The 27,192-nt window shown below is 39.2% G+C and overlaps 1 protein-coding gene across 2 annotated transcripts in view; it reads right to left on the bottom strand.

The window, feature by feature from the left end:
• The window catches only part of APAF1 (apoptotic peptidase activating factor 1), an 89,608-nt gene that overhangs the window by 12,709 nt on the left and 49,707 nt on the right, over nt 1–27,192 (bottom strand). For both annotated transcript variants that reach the window (XR_008620471.2, XM_003832607.5), the window contains exons 17-22: nt 23,116–23,277; nt 19,195–19,323; nt 16,084–16,209; nt 14,002–14,121; nt 10,259–10,375; nt 7,169–7,294 (exon numbers count right to left, since the gene is read on the bottom strand). Coding sequence is in view for 1 of the 2 variants with exons in the window: in XM_003832607.5 (XP_003832655.1) it covers nt 7,169–7,294; nt 10,259–10,375; nt 14,002–14,121; nt 16,084–16,209; nt 19,195–19,323; nt 23,116–23,277 (780 nt within the window). In the remaining variant the exon portion in view is untranslated. The remainder of the gene's footprint in view (nt 1–7,168; nt 7,295–10,258; nt 10,376–14,001; nt 14,122–16,083; nt 16,210–19,194; nt 19,324–23,115; nt 23,278–27,192) is intronic.

Here is a 27,192-nt window from a genome sequence, read left to right as displayed (position 1 = left end):
AGCTATCCCCCATCGCAATCCTCAAAATGACGGAAGTGAGAAGGCATTGTTTTTCATGTGGAGCTTCAGGAGGAGCTCCTCAGACATAAGGAAAGGGGTGGGGGGAATGAAATAACATGAGTAACTAGCACAAAATATGCATACAAACGTATCTGAGACACAGAGGTACACAGAAGTTTATTTTTATGCTATGTCTATGTAAAGGACATTTCTTAATTACTAAATCAAAGCAACTGTATTTAGAGCTTTATTAATACTTGACTTCAAATTAACTTATTTAACAAATGTCTATTTAGTACCTATATGCAAGGCAAATAGGAATCAAACAAGGATCTAGCATAAAGAAACTTAAGAGTTTAGCAAAGAAAATGAGAAATACAACAACAAACCCAAAAAGTCCTACAATAGAAGATACGATGATAGAGATAAAAGTTCTGTGAAACTCAAAAAAAGTAATTCCTTAGAGAAAATTTGGTAGAGATAGCACATTCAAAGTAAGCTTGAGGAATGGGTTTAAAGTGTGATTCACAAACTGAGAAGGGTTCTTCAAAGGGAATAAATGTTGGAGTTAAAGTATAGGAGCAGGGAAACGTGAAAAGGGACCTGCTCATGAGTCCATCTGACTAGAGCATAGGAGACGCAGAAGAAACAGAAGAGAAAAAAGGTTGGGAAGGTATCCAAAGAAACAGCCCCGTGGGCCTGATGAAGCTAAAATTCTGAGGTATGGGAAAACAGGCCAGCTCCAAAAGAATAAAAAGATAAAGAAAAAGCAGCCACAACTACAGGTATGCACATGAGTAACATTCTGAGTCTAGCTTTTTATTGGCCAATGTTAAACAGCAGAAATATCTTTAATCAGACCTAGGCAAAATCTTAAAATAAATGACATCTCTTATTCCCCTTTTTTTTACTTCTTTTTCCACCACATTTAGCAGTCGTCCTCCCCAACAAGCCCTGGCTTTCAGATCTCTCATCTTCTGCCTCAGAATGCTCATTCACAGAAGCAGGATATCGGGAGCATGGGGTCTTGTATGCAAGCAAGAGAACTTTAGAAGACGAACTGGAAGTGAGAGTAATTCTAAAGAGAATGAATTAGTAATTTTCATATTTTAAGAACCCAATGAGATATGCTGGGGAAAGGGGAAGAAATGGAGGCATTTCTGGCTTCCCAAATCATACCAGAGAGGAAGGGCACCCCATATGACTAAGCATAAAAGACCTTAGTCCATTTCTACTAGGAAACTCCTGGCTCTCTCCTCCTGCTTTCTGGGCTTTACTGGCCTGGAGGATCAATGGCTATGCTGAACAGCTCCTCCTAGTTTACAGACACTGCCTATTCTAGCTTTGCCTGATTCAATGTTCATTTCTAACTTAGTATCTTACTTCTGCCCTCTGCATCAAGAACTCAGACAGCCTTCTGGAGCAGATATAACAAAGAATTTGACAACCACTGAGGGCAGATTAAGAATAGCCTTTGCAGCTTTTGTTACAGAAGGTTTCTGACTAGGCAATGATGATGAGTGATTTGTTGTTGTTGTTGTTGTTGTTGTTGCACGGAAACACACTGTGCTAATTGAATAACCTTAATATCACTAAACTTCCACCACCATTAGTCAAATGTAAAAGTTGAGTTTGGGGATGTCTCTATCATTGACTATTTTTGCAATGTATATATACTTGTAGAATTTTTTCAGCTATATGAATAAAATTTAAATTGTAGAAATGTTAAGGAAATTTTTTTTTTCTTTTTTTTTGAGACAGAGTCTTGCTCTGTCGCCCAGGCTGGAGTGTAGTGGCGGGATCTCAGCTCACTGCAAGCTTCGCCTCCCGGATTCATGCCATTCTCCTGCCTCAGCCTCCTGAGTAGCTGGGACTACAGGTGCCTGTCACCACGCCTGGCTAATTTTTTTGTATTTTTTAGTAGAGATGGGGTTTCACCGTGTTAGCCAGGATGGTCTCGATCTCCTGACCTCGTGATCCGCCCACCTCGGCCTCCCAAAGTGCTGGGATTACAGGCGTGAGCCACCGCACCCGGCTGGAAACTTTTCATACCAGCAAGAACTAACATAGTCTTATATACTGGCTCATGTAAGCATGGGTAATACTTGGCCTTTATTTACTTCAAGGTAAAGGATCAAAAACTACCAAAGTAGACCTCAATTTTCACAATCCTAAGGGCTATAATCAGGTGAGTTGATTCTTCAAATTTTGGCAATAACTTCAGCTCAGCAAAGATTTACAGAACCCTTACTGGATTCCAGGCTTTGGGGATACAAAGATAATTAAAACAAACCTCCACTTAATCATTTACAAAAACTTTAAAAAATGAAAACAAAACCCAACCAGTCATTTCTCGAAAATATCTATAGAGTTTTGTTACATTTAAAACACTGTAAATGTAAAAAGTATTCTGAGTAGAACAGAAAAAGAGGAAGAAACACAACTACTTAACTCATATTTCTAAATATAATCTAACTCCTTTTCTAAAAATATTTCTAGAAATTATTCTTCCCCCTAGCTGAGAATACCTGAAATTGTCAAGCTGGTCATAAAAACCTTATGAATTTAACTTTTGATAGAATACATAGTATACAATGTCTCAAAAGAACTTCATCAGATGTAGTTTTTAGTTTTACCCATTCCAAAGACATCTGGAGAGGAAGAAAGGTGACTATTACACTGAGTTTTACAGCTAGAACACCAGTGTCATGGGAGCCTATAACAAGTAAGTTTCTGTACTGAAGCCAAATTTCATTGCAATCATACTGCTTCCTAGGACTCACACAGACATAACATTAAAAGATCTTTTTCCCAAAACGGTTTTTAACAATACAATTAAATATTGCCACCACAATTAATATATATACTAAATAAAAGAATATAATAATTTCCATTGAACATATGCATTCTATCCTTCACTTCTAAAGCCCTACTAAAATGGCAAGATCAAAAGAATGAGAAAGGAGATAACAGCAACAAAATGTGGGAGGCTGGAAAGCAAGAGAATGGTAACTGACTCAGCAAAGTCAAGAAAACAGAATCCTAAAGGCATTATAAAAAGTCAAAAGTGGCCAGGCGTGGTGGCTTACGCCTGTAATCCCAGCACTTTGGGAGGCTGAGGCGGGAGGATCACAAGGTCAAGAGATCGAGACCATCCTGGCCAACATGGTGAAACCCCATCTCTACTAAAAAAAAAAAAAAAAAAAAAAAAAATTAGCTGGAAATGGTGGCACGGGCCTGTAGTCCCAGCTACTCAGGAGGCTGAGGCAGGGGAATTGCTTGAACCCAGGAGGCGGAGGCTGCAGTGAGCCAAGATCATGCCACCGCACTCCAGCCTGGCAACAGAGCAAGACTGTCTCAAAAAAAAGAAAAGAAAAGAAAAAGTCTAAAGCAACAAAATCGGCATTATGAACTCCCAAAATGCTCAAAAATGGAAGGCACTAAGTATACCCAAAGGAGGAAATGAGGGTGAGGCTAAGAATATAAGTATTAGGAATTAGGAGGCAGAGAATCCTAAGATAGCCACACAGTGTTCACCGGAAAGTGCAATGGAACAACTAGAGAAGAGCAGGAGACACTGAGTGTGAGGTACAGTCTGGAAGGACTGGAGCAGTGTGAGCCTTGTGAGCTCTCAAAATTAACCAGAACAACCCTACAGTGAGGAGAAACCACAGGGAATAGAATCCAATGGAGTAGAACGAGGATAAGGGCAACAAAGGAAAGAGAAGGTCGAAATAACTGAGAGGGAAGGAGATGGGGCAAAGAGATCTCCTAAGAACAAGGCCATTATATATTTGAGATGGGGACTTGCTTGTTGCCCAGGCTGGAGTGCGGTAGCATGATCATAGCTCACTCCAGCCTGGACCTCCTAGGCTCAAGCGATCCTCCAACCTCAGCCTCCTGAGTAGCTGGGATTATAGGCATGCACTACCACACCTGGCTAATTTATTTTGTTTTGTAGAGATGGGGTCTCGCTATGTTGCCCAGGCTGGTCTCTAACTCCTGCCTCAAGCAATCCTCCCACCTCAGACTCCCAAAGTGCTGGGATTAAAGGTGTGAGCCGCTGCGCCCAGTAAGGCCATATTTTTAATGCCTCGTGAAAATAAGAGAACGAGCTGCAGAGCTGTGAAGCTAGAAATGCTGGACTTCCCCACTCCTCCAAGGAGTTTAGGAAACTTGATTTCACATAAAAAAGAAGGCCAGGCACGGTGGCTCACACCTGTAATCCCAGCACTTTGGGAGGCCAAGGTGAGATCACTTGAGATCAGGAGTTCAAGACCAGCCTGGCCAACATCGTGAAACCTTGTCTCTACTAAAAATACAAAAAAAATTAGCTGCATGTGATGGCAGGTGCCTGTAATCCCAGCTACTCAGGAGGCTGAAGCAGGAGAATCACTTGAACCTCGGAGGTGGAGGTTTCAGTGAGCCGAGATTGCACCACTGCACTCCGGCCTAGACAATAGAGCAAGACTGTCTCAAAAAGAAAAAAAAAGAAAGAAAAAGAAAAGAAAAGAATTGCTGTTGAATCCCAAAGTTACTATGGGAAAAAAAGGAAGAAAGGAGACAGACAGTGACAGCAAACTAGAAAGAAGAATCTCTGAATTTAAGGGCACCAGCACAACTGAGGGTAGAATTACAATTCTGAGAATGAGGGATCAAGGGAAGGTGTACATACTAAATGTTGAGATCCAACATCTATTAATACTTCCTGTTCTCTTCCCCAACTTAGCTCTGAGAACCTGCCAGCCAGGTTTATCCTCCAGGCAAAAGACCAGAAAATTCCTCTCTAGGAATCTGAGGAGACCAAGACAAAAGACCTGAAGATATAACAAAGTTTCCCCTTTCAGATTCACCTTTTAGAGAAGATCTCAGTCAAAACACAGAGCTTTCAGCCAGTTGTTCAGTACACATCTCTGGTAGCCAATGACCACTGAGAGCTAAGGAGGCCTTCAAAATAGGAGGTCAAAACAACCAAACAGAAAAAAGCAACTTGGAGGGAACAGCAACTATGCAGCAAAACAAAAATTTATGGGGAAAAAATTATATATATAAGCCAGGCACAGTGGCTCATGCCTGTAATCCCAGCACATTGGGAGGCCAAGGTGGGTGGATCACCTGAGGTCCAGAGTTCAAGACCAGCCTGACCAACATGAAGAAACCCCATCTCTACTAAATATACAAAAATTAGCAGGGTGTGGTTGTGCATGCCTGCAATCCCAGATACTCAGGAGGCTGAGGCAGGAGAATCGCTTGAACCGACGAGGCGGAGGTTGCAGCAAGCCAAGGTCGCACCATTGCACTCCAGCCTAGGCAACAAGAGTGAAACTCCGTCTCAAAAAAAACAAAAAAAATTATATGTGTGTGTGTATATAATTTCTATATATATATTATATATATTTACCTGTCTGTGTGTATATCTCCTCAGAGAGATAAAATATTCTATCTACAAAATAAGAATTTAATGCATTAGAAATATACTAGTAGAAATGAAAAACTCAATAAAATGGCTGGAAGGCAAAACTGAGGAAAACTCCCCAAAAATAGAGCACAGTAGGCCAGGTGCGGGGGCTCATGCCTGTAATCCCAGCACTTTGGGAGGCCGAGGCGGGCGGATCACAAGGTCAGGAGTTCAAGACCAGCCTGGCCAGCATGGTGAAATCTCATCTCTACTAAAAAAAATACAAAAAATTAGCTTGGCATGGTGGCATACGGCTGTAATCCCAGCTACTCAGGAGGCTGAGCCAGGAGAATTGCTTGAACCCAGGAGGCAGAGGTTACAGTGAGCCGAGATCGCGCCACTGCACTCCAGCCTGGGTGACAGAGTGAGACTCCATCTCAAAAAAAAATAAAGAAAAAAACATAAAGCACACTATAGAAAGATGAAATGTGGAAAAAGAAAACTAGATTATCAGTCCGGGAGATCTAACATCTGAATAATGGGTGTTACAAAAAGCGAAAGCAAACTGGAACAAAAAGGAAAGAATCAAAGAAATAATTCAACTTCCATGAATTAAAAATCATAGGTTTCCAAATTGAAAAGGAAGACTGAATGTCCAAAACAATGAATAAAAACTAACAACACAGTGTATCATCAGGAAATTTCAAGATTCTGGGGATAAAATGAAGATCCTAAAATCTTCCAGAGAGAAAGATTAGGCAGCAAAATGGCTTCAGACTTTTCAACGTGAACTTTGGAACTTGGAAGAAAATGGAGCAAAGTCTTCAAAGTTTTAGTGTAAAATAATTTCCAACTACACCCAAAGGTCAAATTTTCCTAAATTGCGTTAAGGCAAAAAATGCATTCACAGTACCCTTAGTACACAGTGATCATAGTAACAGGAAGGATCTAAACAAAATTTCGTTATAATTGGGATAAATGGATTGATAAATGAGTGTCTGTGAACGTGTGCATGCACATAAGCTGAAGGCAGGACAGGTGGAAGGCGGAAAAAAGCGACATCTTCCTGTAGGGAATTCGGTAGATAACTTCTCAAACGGGAAAATCAAGAAGAGCACTATAAGCATGCCATATAGAGGCATGAAGGTAATATCAAAAGAAACATCTAAAAGCTAAAAGTGGTGCCTCTGGAGAACGAGAAATGGGGGAAACGGTCTATTTTTCATAATAAGTCTTGTAATACTATTTGAATTTTAAAAGAATGTGCATTGGGACTTTAATAATCAAGTAAATTTTAAAAGAATATATAGTAAGTTTAGGCCTCCATATCCACAATTCTTTATTATGTCAAACCATTCTCTTTTCACAGAATTTCACTCCTGTAATAAACATTTTGTTCTTAAAAGGAAAGAATGAAATGATTTCCATTGGATTTTACTACTGTAAAGAAAAATAAAGAGAAATTACATAAATGTGGCAAAAAGTATACTTACTGATACAAATCCAAATACCAAGACAGGCAAGAAAATGCAAACAAACCCTTCATTTTCAAAATAAACAAACTTCCAACAGAGGATTCTAAGATAAACTGTCTGCCTCACCCACAGAAAAATATGAAACACCCATAGGTTTCATCTAAGCCCATGTACATAATCTGAATGTATGCCCAACATAATGTGTTTAAAATATACACCAGATTTTAGGCATAATCATAGTGTTCCTTTGCTAGAATCAGCATTAAATATGTTAAGAGTTCATCCTCCCTCTCACCTGAATTTCAGAATCATCAGAACTTGAAATAAGAGTCTTCTCATCGGCTGTGAACTGGATGTGCCATACAGTTTTCTTGTGCTGAAACCTGGACTGGAAGATTCTATTGTTTACAAGTTCTAAAATCTTCAAAGCAGAAAAACACAGAAAATTAAGAAGAAACTAAGCAACACATAGGCATTACACCCCAAAGATATTAAACTAAAATTAGACTAGAGGGTACAGAATTTCCATCTGGTGCTTCCAGCCTAATTAAAAACAAATGAATGTCACATATATATATATATGCACACCATGTATACATACATGCAAACATATTGGACCCTAAAATAAAACACTCACTGCAATCATCAGACAGCAGTAGGAACCAATGGTCCTTCTGAGTACTCAACTACCCACTTCATCAAACAAGTGGCTGTCTGGGCTTGCCCTCCAAAAAAAAAAAAAAAGACATTTAAGATGGATAAGAGAGAAGAAAGTAAGTAAGTCCTGGATGAGAAGGCAAATTATTCATAAAACAACACAAACAAGGAAAGATAAAAGATGATGAGGGAGACAGGATATGAGAAGGCTGGTGGGCAGTGCAATGAGAATACTTAAGAGGGCCAAAGACTAATAATACTCCAAATAAAAGTAGTAACAAATTCAAAAGATAATGACTATGTCAAAAAAAAAAAAGAAAGAAAAAAAAAGCCTTTCAAATGAACTCATACCAAAAAAACAAGAAGAGAGGAAATATGTTTCATTGACCAAATTAAAATGTACTCAAGAAAGCCTAAGGAAAATACAGATGATGCTAAAGCAGGAGACACCAGAAACTCAAACCTAACCCACATGTCTGGAAGAAAAGCCCCTTGAAAACAAAGGGGAATTGTGTGAATGGAAACCTTCCTAAATGAGTGGGATGAACGATCTCACAAACCCTGTGAGGCAAGGGCAGGATAGCATAACAGTTGAGCACATAGCCTCAGAGATCTGGGTTTGAATCCTAGCTCTGCCACTTACTGATTTTATGAAAATTGTGGAAATAAGAGTTTAGACATCTTTAAAACAAGAATAACAACATCGAACATCCAGGATGTTATAAGAATTCAATGAGAGCATCTGGCACATTAAACAGTTAATAAATGGTAGTTGCTATTATTTGATGATATGAGGCTACACCATATGAAACTGCCACTTTATAGGTAAATACTGGTAATTTCACATGGTTCATTATGTATTATTTATATTATTTATGACTTTGAGGGAACTAACGATGTGGATGAAGCACATATGTGTGTTGTGAGTTTATTTTTAAACTATCTAAAAGACTTATTTTAAGATAGATGGTAAAAATGAAAAGAATGTGGTACTGACTTGGCATCAAGGTAAAGAGAAAAGGGAAACCAAGGACTCTTTAAGAATAAATAATAATACACAACAGTTTGAGAGATGAGCCTGAGATGGAAGTCTAAGGTTCACCTGTAAACATACAATTATCCCCTGCTTAAGAAATACATATCCATGATGTACTTTATCCCAGAATAGTACACATCTTAACAAATGATAAATAACTTTTTCACAATAATAAAGAGAAAACAAAGCCTGAACTCTCAATCCATGACACAAGGGCCATGACAAATATATGAGTATTGAGATCACTGTGTAAATGCTTCCTTCTTCACTTTGTGTCTAAGCATATAGTCTCTTCTCTGTGGGGCCATATGGACTAGAGAATATTTGTGTAATTCCTTATGAAAATGAATCCAAAGTAAAATAACTGTGGCCAGTGCCGTAAGTAATTGGTTAAAAAATAATTCCCAGACACCTGGTGAGAAAAAGTGAGAGAAGGAACCAAGGTTTTTGAAAAACCACTATAAAGCTAGAGAAAATGTGCTTTTGGGATGAATTTCACTTGTGATAAAGACAACAATATTTTTACCCAAAATGCCTTTTATTATACTACATTTTTGCCTTGCAAAGTGTTTCTATTTTTACCTATTTGGTCTTGTTAGATAAATTAAGGATTTCAGGTGGTGAACTGAGGTTCTTCTGCCACCAAAAGTAGAACAGCAAGGATTGGTGGAACAGGCAAGCACAGGCAGCCCTGCACCCATATTCCCCATGAGCCTTATCAGTACTGAAATGGAAACAACTTATACCCCACATGGCTGGGCTTCTAAGAAGAGGAGAAAAAAATGCTCTTTGCATAGTTAGCGAAATCTTGATAGATAGTATTTGATATATGTGGAGAACAGCCAAACAACTAAGTAGAGAATAAGGGACATAAAAAGACAAAAAGCATGAGAAACAGTAATAAAGGAAATCTGAAAAATATACAGCCAACTGGATAAGATGATTGTTAGTTTAACGAACAATGACTAATAGATCACAGAAAGATTTATTTAGTATAAAAGTGTACAATAGGCTGGATGTGGTGGCTCATGCCTGTATTCCCAACACTCTGGGAGGCCAAGATGGGTAGATCACTTGAGCCCAAGAGTTTAAGGCCAGCCTGGGCAACACTGGTGAAACCTCCATCTCTACAAAAACAGAAAAATTAGCTAGGTGTGGTGGTGCATACCTGAAGTCCCAGTTACTCAGCAGGCTGTGGTGGGAGGATTGCTTGAGCCTGGGAGGCAAAGGCTGCAGTGAGCCAAGATTGTACCACTGCACTCCAGCCTGCGCAACAAGGTGAGATCCTGATTCAAAAAAAAAAAGTATACAATAGCCAGGCACAGCAGCTCCCATGCCTATAATCCCCACACTTTGGGAGGCTGAGGCAGGACAATCGCTTAAACCCAGGAGTTTGAGACCAGCCTGGGCAACACAGGGGACCCCATCTCTACAAAAAAAAAAATTAGTCGGGCATGGTGACGCACACCTGTAGTCCCAGCTACTCAGGAGGCTTAACTGGGAAAATCACTTGAGCTCAGAAGGTCAAGGCTGCAGTCAGCTGTGATCGTGTCACTGTACTCAGCGTGGGTGACACAGCAAGACCCCATTTCAAAAATAAAAATAAATAAAAATAGAAGTGCACAATGCCAGACATATAATTAGTTTTATTTAATTCTGTACAGAAAGATTCTGAAGACTAGCACTGAATACCTCAATGGCTCCATTTTCATCTCCAAATGCAATGTACTGAAGATGTGGACTTAAGCAACAGCAGCTAACTTGAGCTTCAGTCAGATAATCAATCTGACCTGTTCTTCCATTAATGAGCTAATGAAAAATGAGGCAAAATCAGTTATTAGGCTGTAAGAGCAGTTTTTGTTAGTCAGAACAGAGGCTTCAATTGAAAAAAATAAAATAAAACACAGAAAATAACCAACAAGAGCTCTCAGGGGAACAACAAGCCATATCCTAGTCTTAGCAGCTGCATTTAGCACTTCACACTTTCATTTCAATCCACTTTGGTGGTTCAAATACATTTTCATAAAATAAAACAAGCATTACAAGGTTTAAAAAGCAGCTGCTGCGCCCGCCACCTGAGACACATCTGTCTGATTTGTAATCCCACAGCTAGCTCCACACCCTGTTTTCCATTTCTTCACAAAGCCCACTTTTAATAGGGCTATCGTTTGTTAAAATATACTTTTCTGCTACATTTCAAAGCTGTTGGTCAAACAAGACTGAGACAGACATAAAAAGACAAATTAAAATGGGGCTTATATCCTCCAAATCACTCACAAAACAGTGTAAATTAAGATTCTTTTTCTTGGAGCTGGGGCAGTGAGGACAATGGAGAAGAACTCAGAAGCATAATTTGCATAGCTGGATTTACAATGCTTGAACAAAGATTACCTAATTTCATAATCTGTACCAATGCTTAAATCCCATGAATTATGATGCCTTATCACTCATCTAAAACATGTGACCTGGGAAAATATTTCTCAAGCTTAAATCAGTTGTCAGATACCTCTCTCTTAGTGTCATAAACTAAAATTCTTGAATTATTTTTCAACATGAAATAGGCAGGCATCTTTGTTTCTAGTACAAAGATTACAGAGTCAACCAATCACAGGTAGTTTTTCCTTAACATTATTTTACATAGCACATTTTGATCTATTAGATATTCAAAATGAAAATTGAACTACGAAGAGGTGAACATCTTCTCTCAAAAATCAATTTCAAGAATTCTTTAAGTAGTAACTAAAAAATGTTTTATTCACATAAATGAAACTATTGAGTTTATCCTCTAAACTCTCCCACAACCACTGACATAGAATGATACCTTTATAGACAGATGACTTTTTAAGTCTCACAGTTACAACAGTCATTAAAGAAAGGTTGCACAAATTTAATAAAGGAAATACAAGCATGAGGACACTAAATTTGTCAAGAAAACTGAAGTAGAAATATCCCAAGTGGAAGAATCAGCTTTCTAAAAAACAGTTAATGAGAAATTCACATTGAATTCCATATCCCAATTCACCCCAGAAGTACTGTGCATTAGGAGCTCCTAATCAGCATATTGAGGACAATAGTAAAACTTGTAAAATCAAAGCAAGCCATATTCAGAGGTGACTTACAGCTTGATTTTGACACCCACAGTAAACAAGAAGTTACCACATACCAGGCGATTTACTCCCAGTATCTACTCCTGAATTTGGATTCTACTTTGACCCTGTAACTAGCTCAGAGACTGTAAAGATGAAAAGGACCTTACAAACTGAGGCTCAAAGAGGTGATACAATTTATTCAACATCATAGAACTAGTTGATAAAGAAGTCTGAACTTACACCTAGGTCTCCTTAGTGAAAAGTCACTATTCTCTCCACTACACCAAGCTGAGCTCTACAGCTTTACAACTTGTTAAGGTTTGAGCGGGGCATGGCAGCTCTTGCCTGTAATCCCAGCATTCTGGGAGGCTGAGGCAGGAGGAGCACTTGAGGCCAGGAGTTCGAGACCAGCGTGGTCAACATAGCGAGATGCCCCCATCTCTACAAAAAAAAATTTTTTGAATGACAACTCATTAAACTCTGTCCTACCCTCTGTCCATCTGTCTCAATTGTCTGCTTCCTCTCAGACCTTCCACACATGTGCTCTATTACTCTCGTCTTCTCTATTCTGCTCCTCTCTCTCCTCTCTAGCTTGACATCACTATCTCATTTCACTCTCTCACACACATTCATGCTCCCTATCTTTCAATAAGCAAATCAAGAAAAATCAAACGAAAAGATGGCATAAGACTATGTTATCACTGCCAAAACCTTTCCCTAGAAGTTAATAAAGCACTTCTAAAACCCATATGGAAAAAGTTAACTCAAGCTGTATTCGTGCTCTTCAAGAGCTAATGAAAGGCCCTAAATATACTATGAGAAAATAGTTCCATCTCTACTAAAAATACGAAAAAAAAAAAAAAAAAAAAAACCCTTAGGCCGGGCACGGTGGCTCACACCTATAATCCCAGCTCTTTGGGAGGCCGAGGTGGGTGGATCACTTGAGGTCAGGTGTTCAAGACCAGCCAGGCCAACATGGCACAAGCCTGTCTCTACTAAAATTACAAAAATTAGCCATGCGTGGTAGCACACATGTAGTCCCAGCTACTCAGGAGGCTCAGGCATGAGAATCTCTTGAACCCAGGAGGTGGAGGTTGCAGCGAGCCAAGATCGTGCCACTGCACTCCAGCCTAGGCAACAGAGAGAGACTGTCTCAAAAGAAAAACAAAAGAAAGAAAATTAGCCCTCACTATGAAAGGGTTTCTGTCCTTCTCAATCCTATGTCTCAGGGAATCCTCAGGGCAAGGGAGAATGTCCCACCAGTTCACATAAAAGCCATGCCACCTCCTGCCCTTCTTATCTGGCTGCTTGCTCTTACCACCTCTCTCAGCCACAAGTCACAGTGACATGCTGTCAGCTCCACATGCTGACACTTCCTTCAATGGTCCATACTCTGCTGTTCTGCTTGGGCTGACCAACATATAGATAGCCTCTTGTGTTTTGATCTTCCATGAGGCATCTGCTTTCTCTTGCTGCCACTATCTACAACGCTATCACCACTTCCAGGACATCTCTGTCAATGCAATGACACCTTATTTAGCCACCAGCACAGTGATGCCAACCTGCTCTTGAATTCCAGTGCTCCTTAGGGCATCTGCTCTTAGGGCATCTGTTACCACCACTCCGAGCTCCTGAATACCATTCCTCTGCCAATGGATCTTTGGGACTCCTTCTCTCTTCAGCTAGTTGAGAAATGCCTTCCTCTCACGTGTCCCACTCTTTGTTGGGTGGCAGAAGGAGAACAGACTAGAGTAGTGCTGTTTGGATCCCTAAGCAATACAGTTCTTTCAATTGTACTGTACAACCCTTTCCTCCTCAAGGACCAAAATAAGCATTCAATAAATATTTACTGAACAAAGGTGTGTGTAAATGAACAGGTGTACTTCAGTATGTAAAGCCCAGCTCCTTTCACCTCATTTCCAATCAATCAGACTCCTTCCTCACCTAAAGTGACTTCTGTTCTTTCAAAGACCCTGGAATCCTTCCCTTTTAAAAATGCTTCCATATGCTCATCCCCCTTGCACACTCCATCAGACATGTCTGAATCACTCTTGTAGACAACATGAGTTTGTCCTCATGGTATTCTTAGACTCCATGCAAATCAAAGAATGTGATCATAGATAGCAACAGAAGAGCAGTGAGATGAGGAATTATCTAATTTAATTCTAAATATAAGCATATCTGAGCCTCAGCTCAAGACTTATATATATTTATTTAACTAATGTCTGCTGGACACCTGTTAGATACAAAATAATTATGCTTAATCCCAAGTCCAGAAACAAGAAAAACTGTGAATAGAAAATTCAACCAAAACAATTTTCCAATTGTTTTCAAAAAAATACTCACTTGCAGACGTCTTATATGGTCAACTGCAAGGACCATCACTTCATTTTCTTGAAACACAACATCTACTTCTTGCTTTAACATTACAGCAGAGTTCTTACATACTTTCTTTGTCTCCCAGAGCTGATTAAGAGATAAAGAAATTATCATTCCATCTCTAAAATAACATGTCTTCATCTTAAAGCGAGAGACAAACTATGTTTCACATAAAATACCTATGATGCTAGAAAGGTTTCAATATTAGATTATAATCCAAAAATAAATATTTACTAACACAATCTATAGTAAGATGCAGTTAGTATTAAGAGTTATGGGCTCCAGAGCCAAAATTCCTCAGTATGAATTCTAGTTCTACCTAAAGTTGTAACTTCAGGCAGGTTGCTTAACCCAGTGTTACTCAAAGATAAAGAGCTCCTGCTGGTTATCAAACTGTTTGATACCAATCCACAAGGTAAGAAGTTTGGGCCAGGCGCAGGGGCTCACACCTGTAATCCCAGCACTTTGGGAGGCCAAGGCGGGTGGATCACCTGAGGTCAGGAGTTCAAGACCAGTCTGACCAACATGGTGAAACCCCATTTCTACTAAAAATACAAAACTTGGCTGGGCATGGTGGTGTGCACCTGTGGTCCCAGCTACTCAGGAGGCTGAGACAGGAGAATTGCTTGAACCTGGGAGGTGGAGGTTGCAGTGAGCCAAGATAGTGCCATTGCACTCCAGCCTGGGCGACAGAGCGAGACTCCGTCTCAAAAAACAAAAAGAAGTTTGTACCAGAACGTAAATCAACTACATCACTAAACACACTGTAACTGTGTCTAGTGATGCAGCTTATTTCATTTCAAGAAGACTTTCTTGATGAAGAAAGCAATGTATTGATTTATATTCTGGCTCAAGCTCATTGAGACTGGCATGTTAAGAACCAATGACCTTTCTCAGTCTTTCTCTGCCTGTTTCCTCATCTGCAAAAGGGACTATTGTGAGAATTAGTAAATTTATATGTATATATATATATATATATATAGGACTTTGCATAACGTCTTGAATATAGTAAGCACTGAATGAATTTTAGCTATAATTCATATATAACGCTGTATTAGGATGCTGTGGGGACCAGCCAGGGTTCCTGGCCTCAAAGAGCTTATAATGTAAGATACGTCAATGAGCCAGAGAAGCAGTGGAGTGTTGGAAATAAGGAGTAAATCATATCTGTATTTAAATTCAAGTCAAAATTTGATAAGCACCACTAGAAAATGACATAGAATTAGATGGCATTAAGAGAGACAGGCATTCTCCCCAAATAGAGAAGACTTGAGGGGACTTATAGAATGGTTAGGATTTCAACAAACAGAGATACAGGTAAGTAGAGCATTCCAAATATAAGAAACCACTTAAGGAAAAGCACAGAAGCAGGGAACTACGGAGTGTTTGGGAAAATGTGAGCAGTCCAGTGTTGGTTCCCTGTAGGAATAAACTGGGAGACAGAGTGGAGCAGAATGAGGCCATGCTGTGGAGAAGCTTAATGGCAGAAACAGAAGTATATATTTACTTTGGTAGACAAGGGAGCCACTATCTTATTTTTGAGCAAAAATGACATGACTGTATTGTACATGAAAAAAATATCTTAGAAGCTGCATGCAGAAAAGCAAGAAAGAAGACGTGTGGCAGAGACTAATACAACAAGAGAAGTAACAGTTAACAAAGTCCTGAACTTGGGCAGCAGAATTGGAAAGGTAGAGATAATAATAGAAAATGAAAAGGTAGACTCTCTCAGAATTGGCAAGTAATTGGATGTAGGAATTCAAGGTAAAGAAAAGGGTCAAAAATTTTTCTGAGGAATCATAATTAACCAAAATACAGTTTAATCACTGAAGTTCCCACAGCACTTGGCCCATGGTAATCCTCAATGAACATGTAACGAATGAATGAGACTGTTACAGTCCATATAACAGCACTTTTCCAGGGTGAATAGGAATATAGTACTAGTTTCCTATTCTGCTTACCTCAGTGCTACCCATCAATTTCTTAGTTTGTAGGAGGTTTAGCTCACCATCAGGAAATGTTCAAAATGAAAATGTCAATATTTCTCACCCTGATTGTCTGGTCATCAGAAGATGTCAAAAATGATGATCCATCAGGAGAAAACATCACACCATGAACCCAACTTAAATGTCCTCTGCAATCAGCCACCTTTGAACGTGAGTCTATATTCCACAACTACAGAATAAACACAGCATATAGGAAATCACATACATAAGCATTTTGAAGACAGCAAAAATATTGAAAATAGCAAGAATGAGCCAGCAATACCACTTCAATGAATATTGCTCAGAAATACACTATCAAAACTACAAAATGTCTTATGCAGAAGATTATTTAGTGCATCATTATTTTTTATAGCAAAATACTAGGAAACTAAATACTCATCAATAGGGAACCAACTGAATAAACTACATTAATCACATAATGGAATATCATGCAGCCATTAAAAACAATGAGAAAAACACCTTGATGACGACAAATCTCTAGGATATATTGTTAACAGAAAAAAAGCAAAGTGTAGAAGAGTCTATATACTATACACTACTATCTTTTATATGAGATGGAAAAATATGTACAAGAACATATAGAAGGATACAGGTATGGATATATATGCATATAGATATCTGCTTATATATGCAAGAAATATTGGACAGTTAAGCCAAAAACAGAAAATAGTTTACATATGCAGGGAAGGAGGGAGAGAGAGGCGAAGGGATAGGGATGAAAGCAAGACTTCTCTGAATATAACGCATTATAAAACTTTGACTTTGGAATCATGCAAATATTTTATCACTTTAAAAAAATCAATCCAAAAAATAATAGGATGAACAAAAGCAGCTTCCATATTCAGATTATTTTCCACTAATACTGTCATCTAACCTTCATTTCAACTGACTGTAAAACCTACAATAAATTAACACAATAATTGTAACATGTACACATTTCTCTTGTTATTCATGCTTATTACCATGTCTACCAGCAGCCTGGTATTTTATCCTGGGTTCTGCTGTAAATTACTCTAATATATTCAAGTCTAATGAAGTACCATATGTGACTGAGTTCCTCTCATTATACTTTAAATTACAGAACTACTTTATCATTTCAGAACTAGCATGGACAAAACAAGTACCTCATCATAGGCCCAGTGACTGGTTTTCATTCAGTGAGTTCTGTGGTTATGAACTAATTATATGAAATTTTCTCCGCCTTATCTCTAGAGTCCAAGCTGGGACATACAGAGCTAAGGGCCAAAAATGAAAGTGGTTCCACAACTGAAAATCTCTCCTAAGAAACTGAAAATCTCCCTTGAGAATCCTCCCCTCTCTTCCCACTTTCTTCTCCCCATCTCTCTCCCATCATTTCTTTGTCACTCAGAGCCTCCAGAGCTGAGTCCCTACATTTCAAGAAGGAAGATACTCTTTCATTGTTTCCTGGAGATTGCTAAGGATGGCAGAGGGTAAGGACTTTAGAAGTGACAGGAAAGGCTGAAAGAGGGGTTGCTACTTAGTACTGTTTCTAAAAATCCTAACAAACGCTCCACATTTACTTTGAGGATCTACACATAAGGTTCAAGATCTCCTAGGAGATCTAAAACCCAATAAACCCCAGCACTTTGGGAGGCTGAGGCAGGTGGATCACTTGAGGTCAGGAATTCGAGACCACCCTGGCCAACATGGTGAAACCCTATCTCCACGAAAAATACAAAAAAAAAATTAGCCGGGCGTGCTGGTGGGCACCTGTAATCCCAGCTACTCAGAAAGCTAAGGCAAGAGAATAGCTTGAACCCGGGAGGTGGAGGTTGCAGTGAGCTGAGATTACAACACTACACTGCAGCCTGGGTGACAGAGAGAGACTCTGTCTCAAAAACAAAGTAACACAAAACAAAACACTTCCAATTCAAAGTCTCTGCCCAACAAAACAATGCCCACAGCACCCTACTTCTTCCCGCTGTTTCATACAGGACTAGAGCTTTTTCACACTCCCTGCCTCTGTGTGCAATGGGAAGAGTCTCAGTAGGGAAGTTCTTCAGTGTCACATGCACTGTTGCACCTAGAATTAGGAGAAGCCTATGGATCTCATGCCCTCACTCTCACCTGTGCCTCTATGTTGAAGGGCTATAGCTTAGCAACTCTCCCCCAACACCTTCACAGTAATGGGCAAGGCTGGCAAACTCACTAAAATTTGCTAAATAAGCAGAGAACACTGAAGAAGTGCTTGCAGTAGTCATGGCTCCCTTGATGAGGAGCCTGTGAACCCAGTCAATTTCTCTATTTTCCAAAAGGCCCATACCCATCTTCTTGGAACTGTGATCTGAAGGGGTTTCAAACTACCTGGTGGTAAAACCAACCTAAGGAATGAAGACTAAGAAAGCCTGGAAAAACTAATCTATCTTTGGCCAGGCAAGGTGATACACCTGTAATCCCAGCATTTTGGGAGGCCAAGGCTGGGGGAGTATTGCTTGAGGCCAAGAGTTCAAGACCAGCCTGGGCAACACAGTGAGACCCCCATTTCTATTAAAAAACAAAAAAAAAAAGCACTAATCCATCTTTGAAGGAAAAAAATAATTCACTACTTTATGAAAAAACTAATATAGCACTTCACTGGGTGGAATTCTTCCAGGGCCAGCTAGGTATACACTCTGAACATAAAATTTAACAGGTAAGTACAAAATCATAAAAAAGTAATTTATATGAGTTATTTTATTCATTAGTGCCTGGCAATGAACATCCTATCTTATCCTACTCAATGATCTAAGAAATCTGAACTGGACTCATTTCTCACCACCTCTTTTAAGAAGAAAAGAGTCTGTGCCTACACTGTTTAAGAAATGCCACATATCTATACTGGATAAGAGATGTCATGTTTCATGACCAGCAGTCATTCCATTGTTTTCCCAGTTCCTGGCACATGTTAGGCATTCAGCAAATGCTTGCTGAATTCCCTGTCATACTGTCAAATCAAGTCTGTAATCACTGTTAAAATAATAAAGCTGGCTATGTGGTTTAATATCCCAAAGTTAGAGGTCATTAGGCTATAAAGAAAATACTCTATAATTTCTCAAGCAAGGCTCCTCAGCAGTTAATGGTTTAAGCTGCCCATTATCTGTCATCCTTTGATCTCTGGAAACCCAGGCTTCACAGAATAAATTCAACTACTCACCTCTACACAGTACTGGGACAAAGCAACCACTGCCAAATGGTTTTGTGGGGAGAAGTCACAGTACTGGATGGTGCTGTGATGGCCCGTGTGGATTTCTCCCAATAGGCCACTGGTATGAATGTCAAAAAGCTGTCAACATAAATAGAGATACCTATGAAGGTAAAATACTTTAAGAGATAAGCTATTCTAATATCCTCCCATTTCAAATATAAGTCCTGAAAAAAATATGACAATTACTGATAACTGGCATAATTATTGACAGTCATAAACAAAATATGGATCAATATACATATACTTTAAAAATACTGCTCATCTTAAAACATATTTTCTATAAAGGAAAATTCATCACAGATGAGCTCTCAAGCTAGCCTAAAGAGAAATAAAAGCTTTGTGAATAAATGAATAGACAGGCCCAATTAACATACAGAGTAGTTCTCCCTAATGCTTGTTTATTCAAAAGAGAAAATGAATACTCATAAATGAAGATGATCAAAATAATATAGAGCAGAGGTTTGCTAAAATAAAATTAGCTCAGTCATTTCTATTTCTCTCTAGAACTACCAAATTGCTCCATTATAGTCAATCATTTTCCTGTTTTTGAACCCCAAAAAACTACTTTGGGTAATCCAAGTTTCTTCAATTTTTTTTTTTTTTTTTTGAGACAGACTTCTGCTCTTGTTGCCCAGGCTGGAGTGCAATAGCGTAATCTCAGCTTGGGGCAATCTCAGCTCACTGCAACCTCCACCTCCTGGGTTCAAGCAATTCTCCTGCCTCAGCCTCCCAAGTAGCTGGGATTATAGGCATGCACCACCACGCCCAGCTAATTTTTTTATTTTTAGTAGAGACGGGGTTTCTCCATGTTGGTCAGGCTGGTCTCGAACTCCTGACCTCAGGTGATCTGCCCACCTTGGCCTCCCAAAGTGCTGGGATTACCGGTGTGAGCCACCACACCCAGCCGCAGTTTCTTCAATTTTTAAGATTTATAAATGCTGAATATACTCTTCCAAAGTTTTTGCCAAATAAGATGATTTTTATTTACTACATGTATTGATACAGTATAGTGATTTAAGATCAAGACATAGACCTTAGAAAGAAACAAAAAAGCTACCAGTGGGGGCTATTAAAATGTTTAGTGGGCCGGGCACGGTGGCTCACGCCTGTAATCCCAGCACTTTGGGAGGCCAAGGCAGGTGGATCACGAGGTCAGGAGATCAAGACCATCCTGGCTAACACGGTGAAACCCCGTCTCTACTAAAAATACAAAAAATTAGCCGGGCGCGGTGGCAGGCGCCTGTAGTCCCAGCTACTCGGGAGGCTGAGGCAGGAGAATGGCATGAACCCAGGAGGCGGAGCTTGCAGTGAGCCAAGATAGCGCCACTGCACTCCGGCCTGGGCGAAAGAGCGAGACTCCGTCTCAAAAAAAAAAAAAAATGTTTAGTGAATGCATAGTCCCTGCAAGCATGTACATATGGTAGGCAGCGTAGCGCCGGAGGCCAAAAACACAGGGCAGGAAATCAGATTTAAAATGCTTCCCAAGACAGGTAATTTTTTAAAAAATTAGTGGCTGACAGTGATCGAGGAAACTTGGCACATGTGGAATAGGCAGTTGTCCCAATTATGGAATAGTAAAAGAAAAAAGACCTAACAATAGGAGTAGACTCACATAGGAATTGGAAAGAAATAACAGGAGGAGGAAGGAGAGACCAAAGGGTAAGAAATCGGGATCTACATGCAGTTAAGGAACACCTTTGGGTAGCTTTCTTTTAGCATGGTAAAACAGGGAACTGCTGTACAGATTTTTAAAACAAGGCATTTCATGCAATATAAAATTATCTTCCTCTCACTAGAACAGGTCTCTTAAAATCTTTTCAAAAATTATATTTTGTTCAACATCATTGGTAATTGGGAAAACACAAATCAAACCACAAGGAGAAACCACTTCACACCTACTAGGATGGCTATAATTTTAAAAATGAACAATAACAAGTTTTATCAAGGATGTGGAGAAATTGGAACCCTTGTACATTGCTAGTGGAATGTAAAACGGTGCAGCTGCTGTGGAAAAATCTAGTGGTTCCTCAGAAAACTAAATAAATAAAGAATTACCATATGACCCAGTAATTCCACTCCTAGGTAAACACACAAGGCTCAAATAGATACTTGTACACCAATGCTGCAGCATTATTCACAGTAGCCAAAAGGTGGAAACAAACCAAGTGTCCATCAACAGATGAATGGATGAAAAAAACGTGATATACAACCCAAGTATGATAGTCCAATTCCTTTTCACAGATCACACAAATCACTCAGTTATTCTCTTAAATAATTAAGCCCATTATATACATAAATATATACTTGACAGAAATTCAACCATTATAGGTCGGCTAGGGAATAAGGTTCAAAGTTTTCTGAAGAGGAATATTTTGAGTTTTGATCTGTACATTGGTTACAACAAGGCTGTATGTGAAAATAAACACTGGTTTGTAAGAAAAAAAAAAACAAAGAAAAAATGTGATATATACATACAATGGAATATTATTCAGCCATAAGAAGAAATACAGTTCTGATACATGCTACAACATGAATGAACCTTGAAAACATGCTCAATGAAATGAGTCAGACACAAAAGGACCAATATTATATGATTCCATTTACATGAAATACCTAGGCAAATTCGCAGATTACATTAGAGATTACAAAGGTCTAGCAAGAGAGGGGAAAGAGGAGTTATTACTTCATGGTTACAAAGTTGCTGTTTAGGGTGATGAAAAAGTTTTGGAAATATATAGTAGTAATGGTTACACAGCATTGTGAATGTAATGCCATTGAAATGCACATTTTTAGATGGTTAAAATGGCAACTTTTACATTATATGCATTTTATCACAATAAAAAAGTTTTAATCTTCAAGTCTTGCTTATGCAGTGGTTTCTTTTCTGTTCTTATAGATTTTAATAAACTTAAAGGGAGGTATTTTTCCTCTTAGTTTCCTGCTAAAGGGGTACAAACTCATAAGCAACCAACATCCAAGGATTGTAGCACTAAATCAATAACAATCATATACATGATCCCTCAGTGAGTTCTTATATAACCATATTCTATATTTCAATTATGCTCTTTAAAACAGTAATATCCCTCATTCAAGTCTTTTGAAATCACTATTAGATCAGAATGTAAGTGAGCCATAAATCAGAAGATCTGGTTCTCCTAATCACAATGTAACTTTAGACAAATCATTTGGCTGCTCTGAACCTCAGTTGCCTCATTATTATCATAGGGCTACTGTAACCCGCTGCTTCTTGAATACTTATATCAAAAGAAATTATATGTGAGGGCACTCTGAATACCACAAATACCAGCTACTATTAGATGTGGGTAAGAAAAGCAAATAATTTTCTTATTTACTTTTTTCATATTTTCCTCATTTACTTTATAAAAATGTCACTATCTTTTTCAGTCATTGATGAGCATTTCTGTCAGAGTCATCAAATCATAAAATTGTAGGTGTAAGAAAACACTTTGAAAAATCACCTAAACCAATGTAATAGAAATTGAAGAAAAAAAACGAGTGATGAAGAAAGCATTCTATGTTTTAAATACATTTGAGGAACACTGGATTCGATGGCATAAATTGTATAATAGGACTTCCTGGGGCCCTGAATATGTTAGTTCATACAGTGTGCCTAATAGGGGAAAGCAATACAAAACATATTTCCCAAACGGTGTAACCATGGAGACCTCACCTTACAAGGCCATCCTTATCTCACGGAGCACAGTTCCAAAGAACCATGACAGGTTAGGAAGACTGCCCAAAATCACACAGCTAGACTATTTTTATGAATAAACATTGTAAAATGCAAAAATGAACAGAAGTTTTAACTTTCTTTAAATCAGACTGAAGTTGGCTTTTTAAAGTACTTACAAAGATTTTATTTTTTGCTGCCACCATTATCCTTGCACCATCAGCAGACCACGAACAACACTTCACTATCACTTCCATATCCTCTTGAGGGTCCTCCGAATTTAGGAAGAACTGTTTCACATTAATGCTTTTCCTCTCATTTGCTGATGTCGCATCCCAAAGCTTTGAATTAAAGTAATAAAAAAGAAAAAGTTTGTTTTACTCTATAATCACACCTCTAGAATTTTTCCTGAATTAAATGCCACATAAACTTATTCACTTCACTTGATGAATTATTTTTACCTATGCATGACTTTTTGTAAGGCTTTTAAATTAAGATCTCCAGTTTCATTATTACGTTCTTAAAAAGAAAAAATTAGAAGCACTGCCCAAAATGCAGAACATAAAATTAAATAAAAAGTTAAGAGTCTTGCATGGTGTGGAAGCTAAAAATTACATGCTGACAGTAAGGACACAAGTGGAAGAAAGGTGGTAAGATGAAGAGACTCACGACTTGCCACTGCTGCCCTCTGCTGTGCCAGGAATGAAGTGTGTTTCACGAACCTACCACATGCACAGCAGGAAGACTACACAGGACCCAGTCCAAGTTAGGTCGTGACCTAGTAGAGCATCCAGAGACATAAGGAAGTCTCTGAAAACAGGGACAAGCAAGACTCTTTGTGTGCTTGGCAGGGCTAGATAGGGCTACAAAACTAACTGGATCCTGAGGAATGAGATACAAAATACCATAAACTTTGCTCACTAGTAGGACCACTTGAATAGCACAAAAGACAAAGGCCTTCAAGAAGATCCACCTTCACTCCTCTGGGCCATGAGCAGTGTCTCAGCCTCACAGAGTGATAATGACTGCCCATGCCCAAACCAAAGGTTGGCCACGGAGAAGGATGGGGGTTGGGGGAGAAAGCTGCTGCTCAGGCTTTAAGTCAGCTTCCAAAGCACAACTCCCAGGTAAAACCTAATTTTTCTGGCCAGGTACATTTTCAAATCTCTCGAGTAAAAAGAAGTATTATATATACTAAGAAACATGGCCAAAACCAAAACTTTTCTACTTGCAACAACTGTGGGTAATCTGGGTAATGCAAAAGAGACAGCAGGTGCTAAAACAGCCTTCCCTGATACTAAAGACAAAAATAAATAAATAAACATAAAAGCCTGAACCTTCAGTTACATTATCCAGAATATATGAGAAATCAGTTTCCCTATTAATATGAAAATCAGGCTGGGTACAGTGGTTCACACCTGTAATCCCAGCACTTTGGGAAGCCAAGGTGGGAGGATCACTTGAGCCCAGGAGTTCAAGACCAGCCTGGGCAACACAGTGAGACCTCATCTGTTTTGTTTTGTTTTGTTTTCAATTTAAAAAAATTTTTAAAAACAAAAAGAAAAAGCAACTATTGCCTGAATTTTACAAAGAAAAATAAAAGTAGCACAATCCAACTTGATTATACATGTCTAAATTGCATCTGTTTCTGGACCTGACTTCGGCTTCTGTCCCAGCAGTGATGAAATCCCACATATTGAGGGACCACATAAACTAATACCAGCATTTCAGTCTGAGCAAGTCGCTACACTGTATCCAGGGTCCCTGTGCACCCCAGGCCTCTGTGTGCTTTAAATGGCAAATTTTTAAACAGAACTCACATTTTAAAACAGTTCATCTCAGAGCCTGAAAAGCACATGCTTATCAACATGATACCCTATAAAATGCTTAAAAAGTTATAGAGCCATTTGGGGCAGGACATAATTTTACAGTTTTCATCCTCTCAAAAGGTAAAAACTTACAGGAGAATTTGACCTTGAAATGCTGTTATCTAACATCATTTTGCAGGACCTCTGCTTACTACCTGTCATTATATCAGTGTGAACCAACCAATGATACTGACTTAACAGCACGGTGGGAAAGCCACCACAAACATGGGCAGTTCTCACCAAGAGTGCAGTAGTGTCTGTCCCCTGCTGCGAGTGCTCTGTGAGCCACAATCACATTTTGATACTCATACATGAATACGGAAATCAAAATCCTGTCCCTGTCAAATGATGACTTTTTAAAAAGTGTCCGAGTTTGAAGAAGTCTTAGTTTGACTTGAAGTGACACAGCAAGGGTTTATCATCTTTAACACATTTATTAAACACTATGCTAGTCACTTTGAGACTATATAAATGAATCAGATACAGATACTACCCTCAATGAGTTGACAGGCCAGTAAGGGAAGTAAGATAAGCACATAAATAACTTAAACACAAAATATGTCAGGTGTCATTTGAAAGGAAAAGGTATAGCACAGTGGGGAGGCTATATTCAAGCTGAGGGCTTGAGGGAACACTTTGTACAGGAGGTAGTCACCTCACTCTACTCCCTGAGATTAGCCTATCTTATACCAGCTTAAGACAGAGAATTTCAACATCAAAAAGACAGGGGAACACTCCAGGGCCTAGAGCCTATTCCAAGGGATCAGCATAAGCTAAAGTACAAAATGAGAAAACAAAGACAATGAAAAAGAAGAACAAGTTCAATCTGGTTGTAGTATCAGGTATGTGAACCCTTCCCCAACAGAGTCCTTATCTGCTCTCAGAGCACTGTCTTCATACGTTTATGATTTTCATGGTTCATCTGTTCACTTATGTTCTCCCCAACTTTATTCTGAACAGTTCAGAACAGCCAGGAAGTATACTTTTTTCTTTTTCAGGGTTTAAAATCCAAATACCTAGTACAGTATCTGGCACACACTAAGTATTCAATAAATACATTTTAAGTGAAAAGACTGATTACTCCCGGCAGGGTGCAGTGGCTCATGTCTGTAATCCTAGCACCTTGGGCAGCTTAGGCAAGCGGACCACTTGAGCCCAGGAGTTCAAGACCAGCCTGGGCAACATGGTGAAACCCCGTCTCTGAAAACAAACAAACAAACAAAAAGATCACTCCCAAGTTTCAAGCACAGGCGAGTACAGACAATAGTGTTGCTGAAAGAAATAGGGTTCAGGTGTTAAAGATGCAGAGAGAACACATACAGCTCTGCTATGGTTTGGAGATGGTTTATTTATCCTGACCCAAACTCGTGTTGAAATTGGATCCCCACTGTGGCAGTGCTGGGAAGTAGGGCTTGATAGGAGGTGTCTGGGTCATGGGGGTGGATCCCTCATAAACAGATGAATGCCTTCTAATGCCTTCCCACTGGGGTGAGTTCTCTGGGAATGGATTAGTTCTCAAGAGTGCGGGTTGTTGAAAACAGTCTGGCTTCCTGGGTTTCGCTATCTTCAATCCTCTCTTTTCATATGATCTCTTTGCACACGCCCACTTCCCTTCCCCTTTCCACCATGAGTGGAAGCAGCCAAAGGCCCTCATCAGGTGTAGCTTCCCAATCCTGGAATTTCCGGCCATCAGAATCATGAGCCAAGTAAACCCCTTTTCTTTATAAATTACCCAGTCTCAGGTATTATGTTTCAGAAAACAGAGAACAGACACAGACCATTTCCAAACTCTCCCAAAACTCAGGTAAACAATAGTAATAGGAATTTTTCTCTCGGCATAATCCACAAGGCGAAGGAAAATGGAGAAAGAGACAGCAGCAACAAAATCATCAAGTCTAGAAAGCAGAAAGGCAAGTAATAGGCAGACTCCTAGAAATTAAATTCTGAGCCTGCAGTGGAGAAATCCAAGCAGCCCAATCACCCCACAGAACTCCAAAAAGACTCAAGAAGTGCTGGCACCCAGTACCTTCTGATAAAGGTGAAGTTAAGTCCTTCAAAAAGACTCAGGAAGTGCTGGCACCCAGTACCTTCTGATAAAGGTGAAGCTAAGTCAAGAGGAATCTTTAAAAGTCCATTGAAATCTCCTCCCTTCACTCTGCAACCCAGGGGGCCTGTGTCCCTACTCTGGCAGAATACAAGGCTATTCTATACCCAACACAGTTGAGAGAAGGGTCACCTGAAAACAGGAAAATTAAGAGAAAGTCTTTTTTTCTAAATGTTGAGATCTCTGCCCAGATATCATCTCAGAACTGGCCAGAGTCATATCCTACAAATAGGAGATTAAAATTTCTTCTAGCCAGGCATGGTGGTGCACACCTGTAGTCCCAG

Source organism: Pan paniscus, chromosome 10 (assembly GCF_029289425.2).
Source record: "Pan paniscus chromosome 10, NHGRI_mPanPan1-v2.0_pri, whole genome shotgun sequence".
NCBI classification, from domain to species: domain Eukaryota; kingdom Metazoa; phylum Chordata; class Mammalia; order Primates; family Hominidae; genus Pan; species Pan paniscus.
The sequence above is the reverse complement of the archived record's forward strand: the minus strand, read 5'-3'. Positions and strand labels throughout refer to the sequence as shown.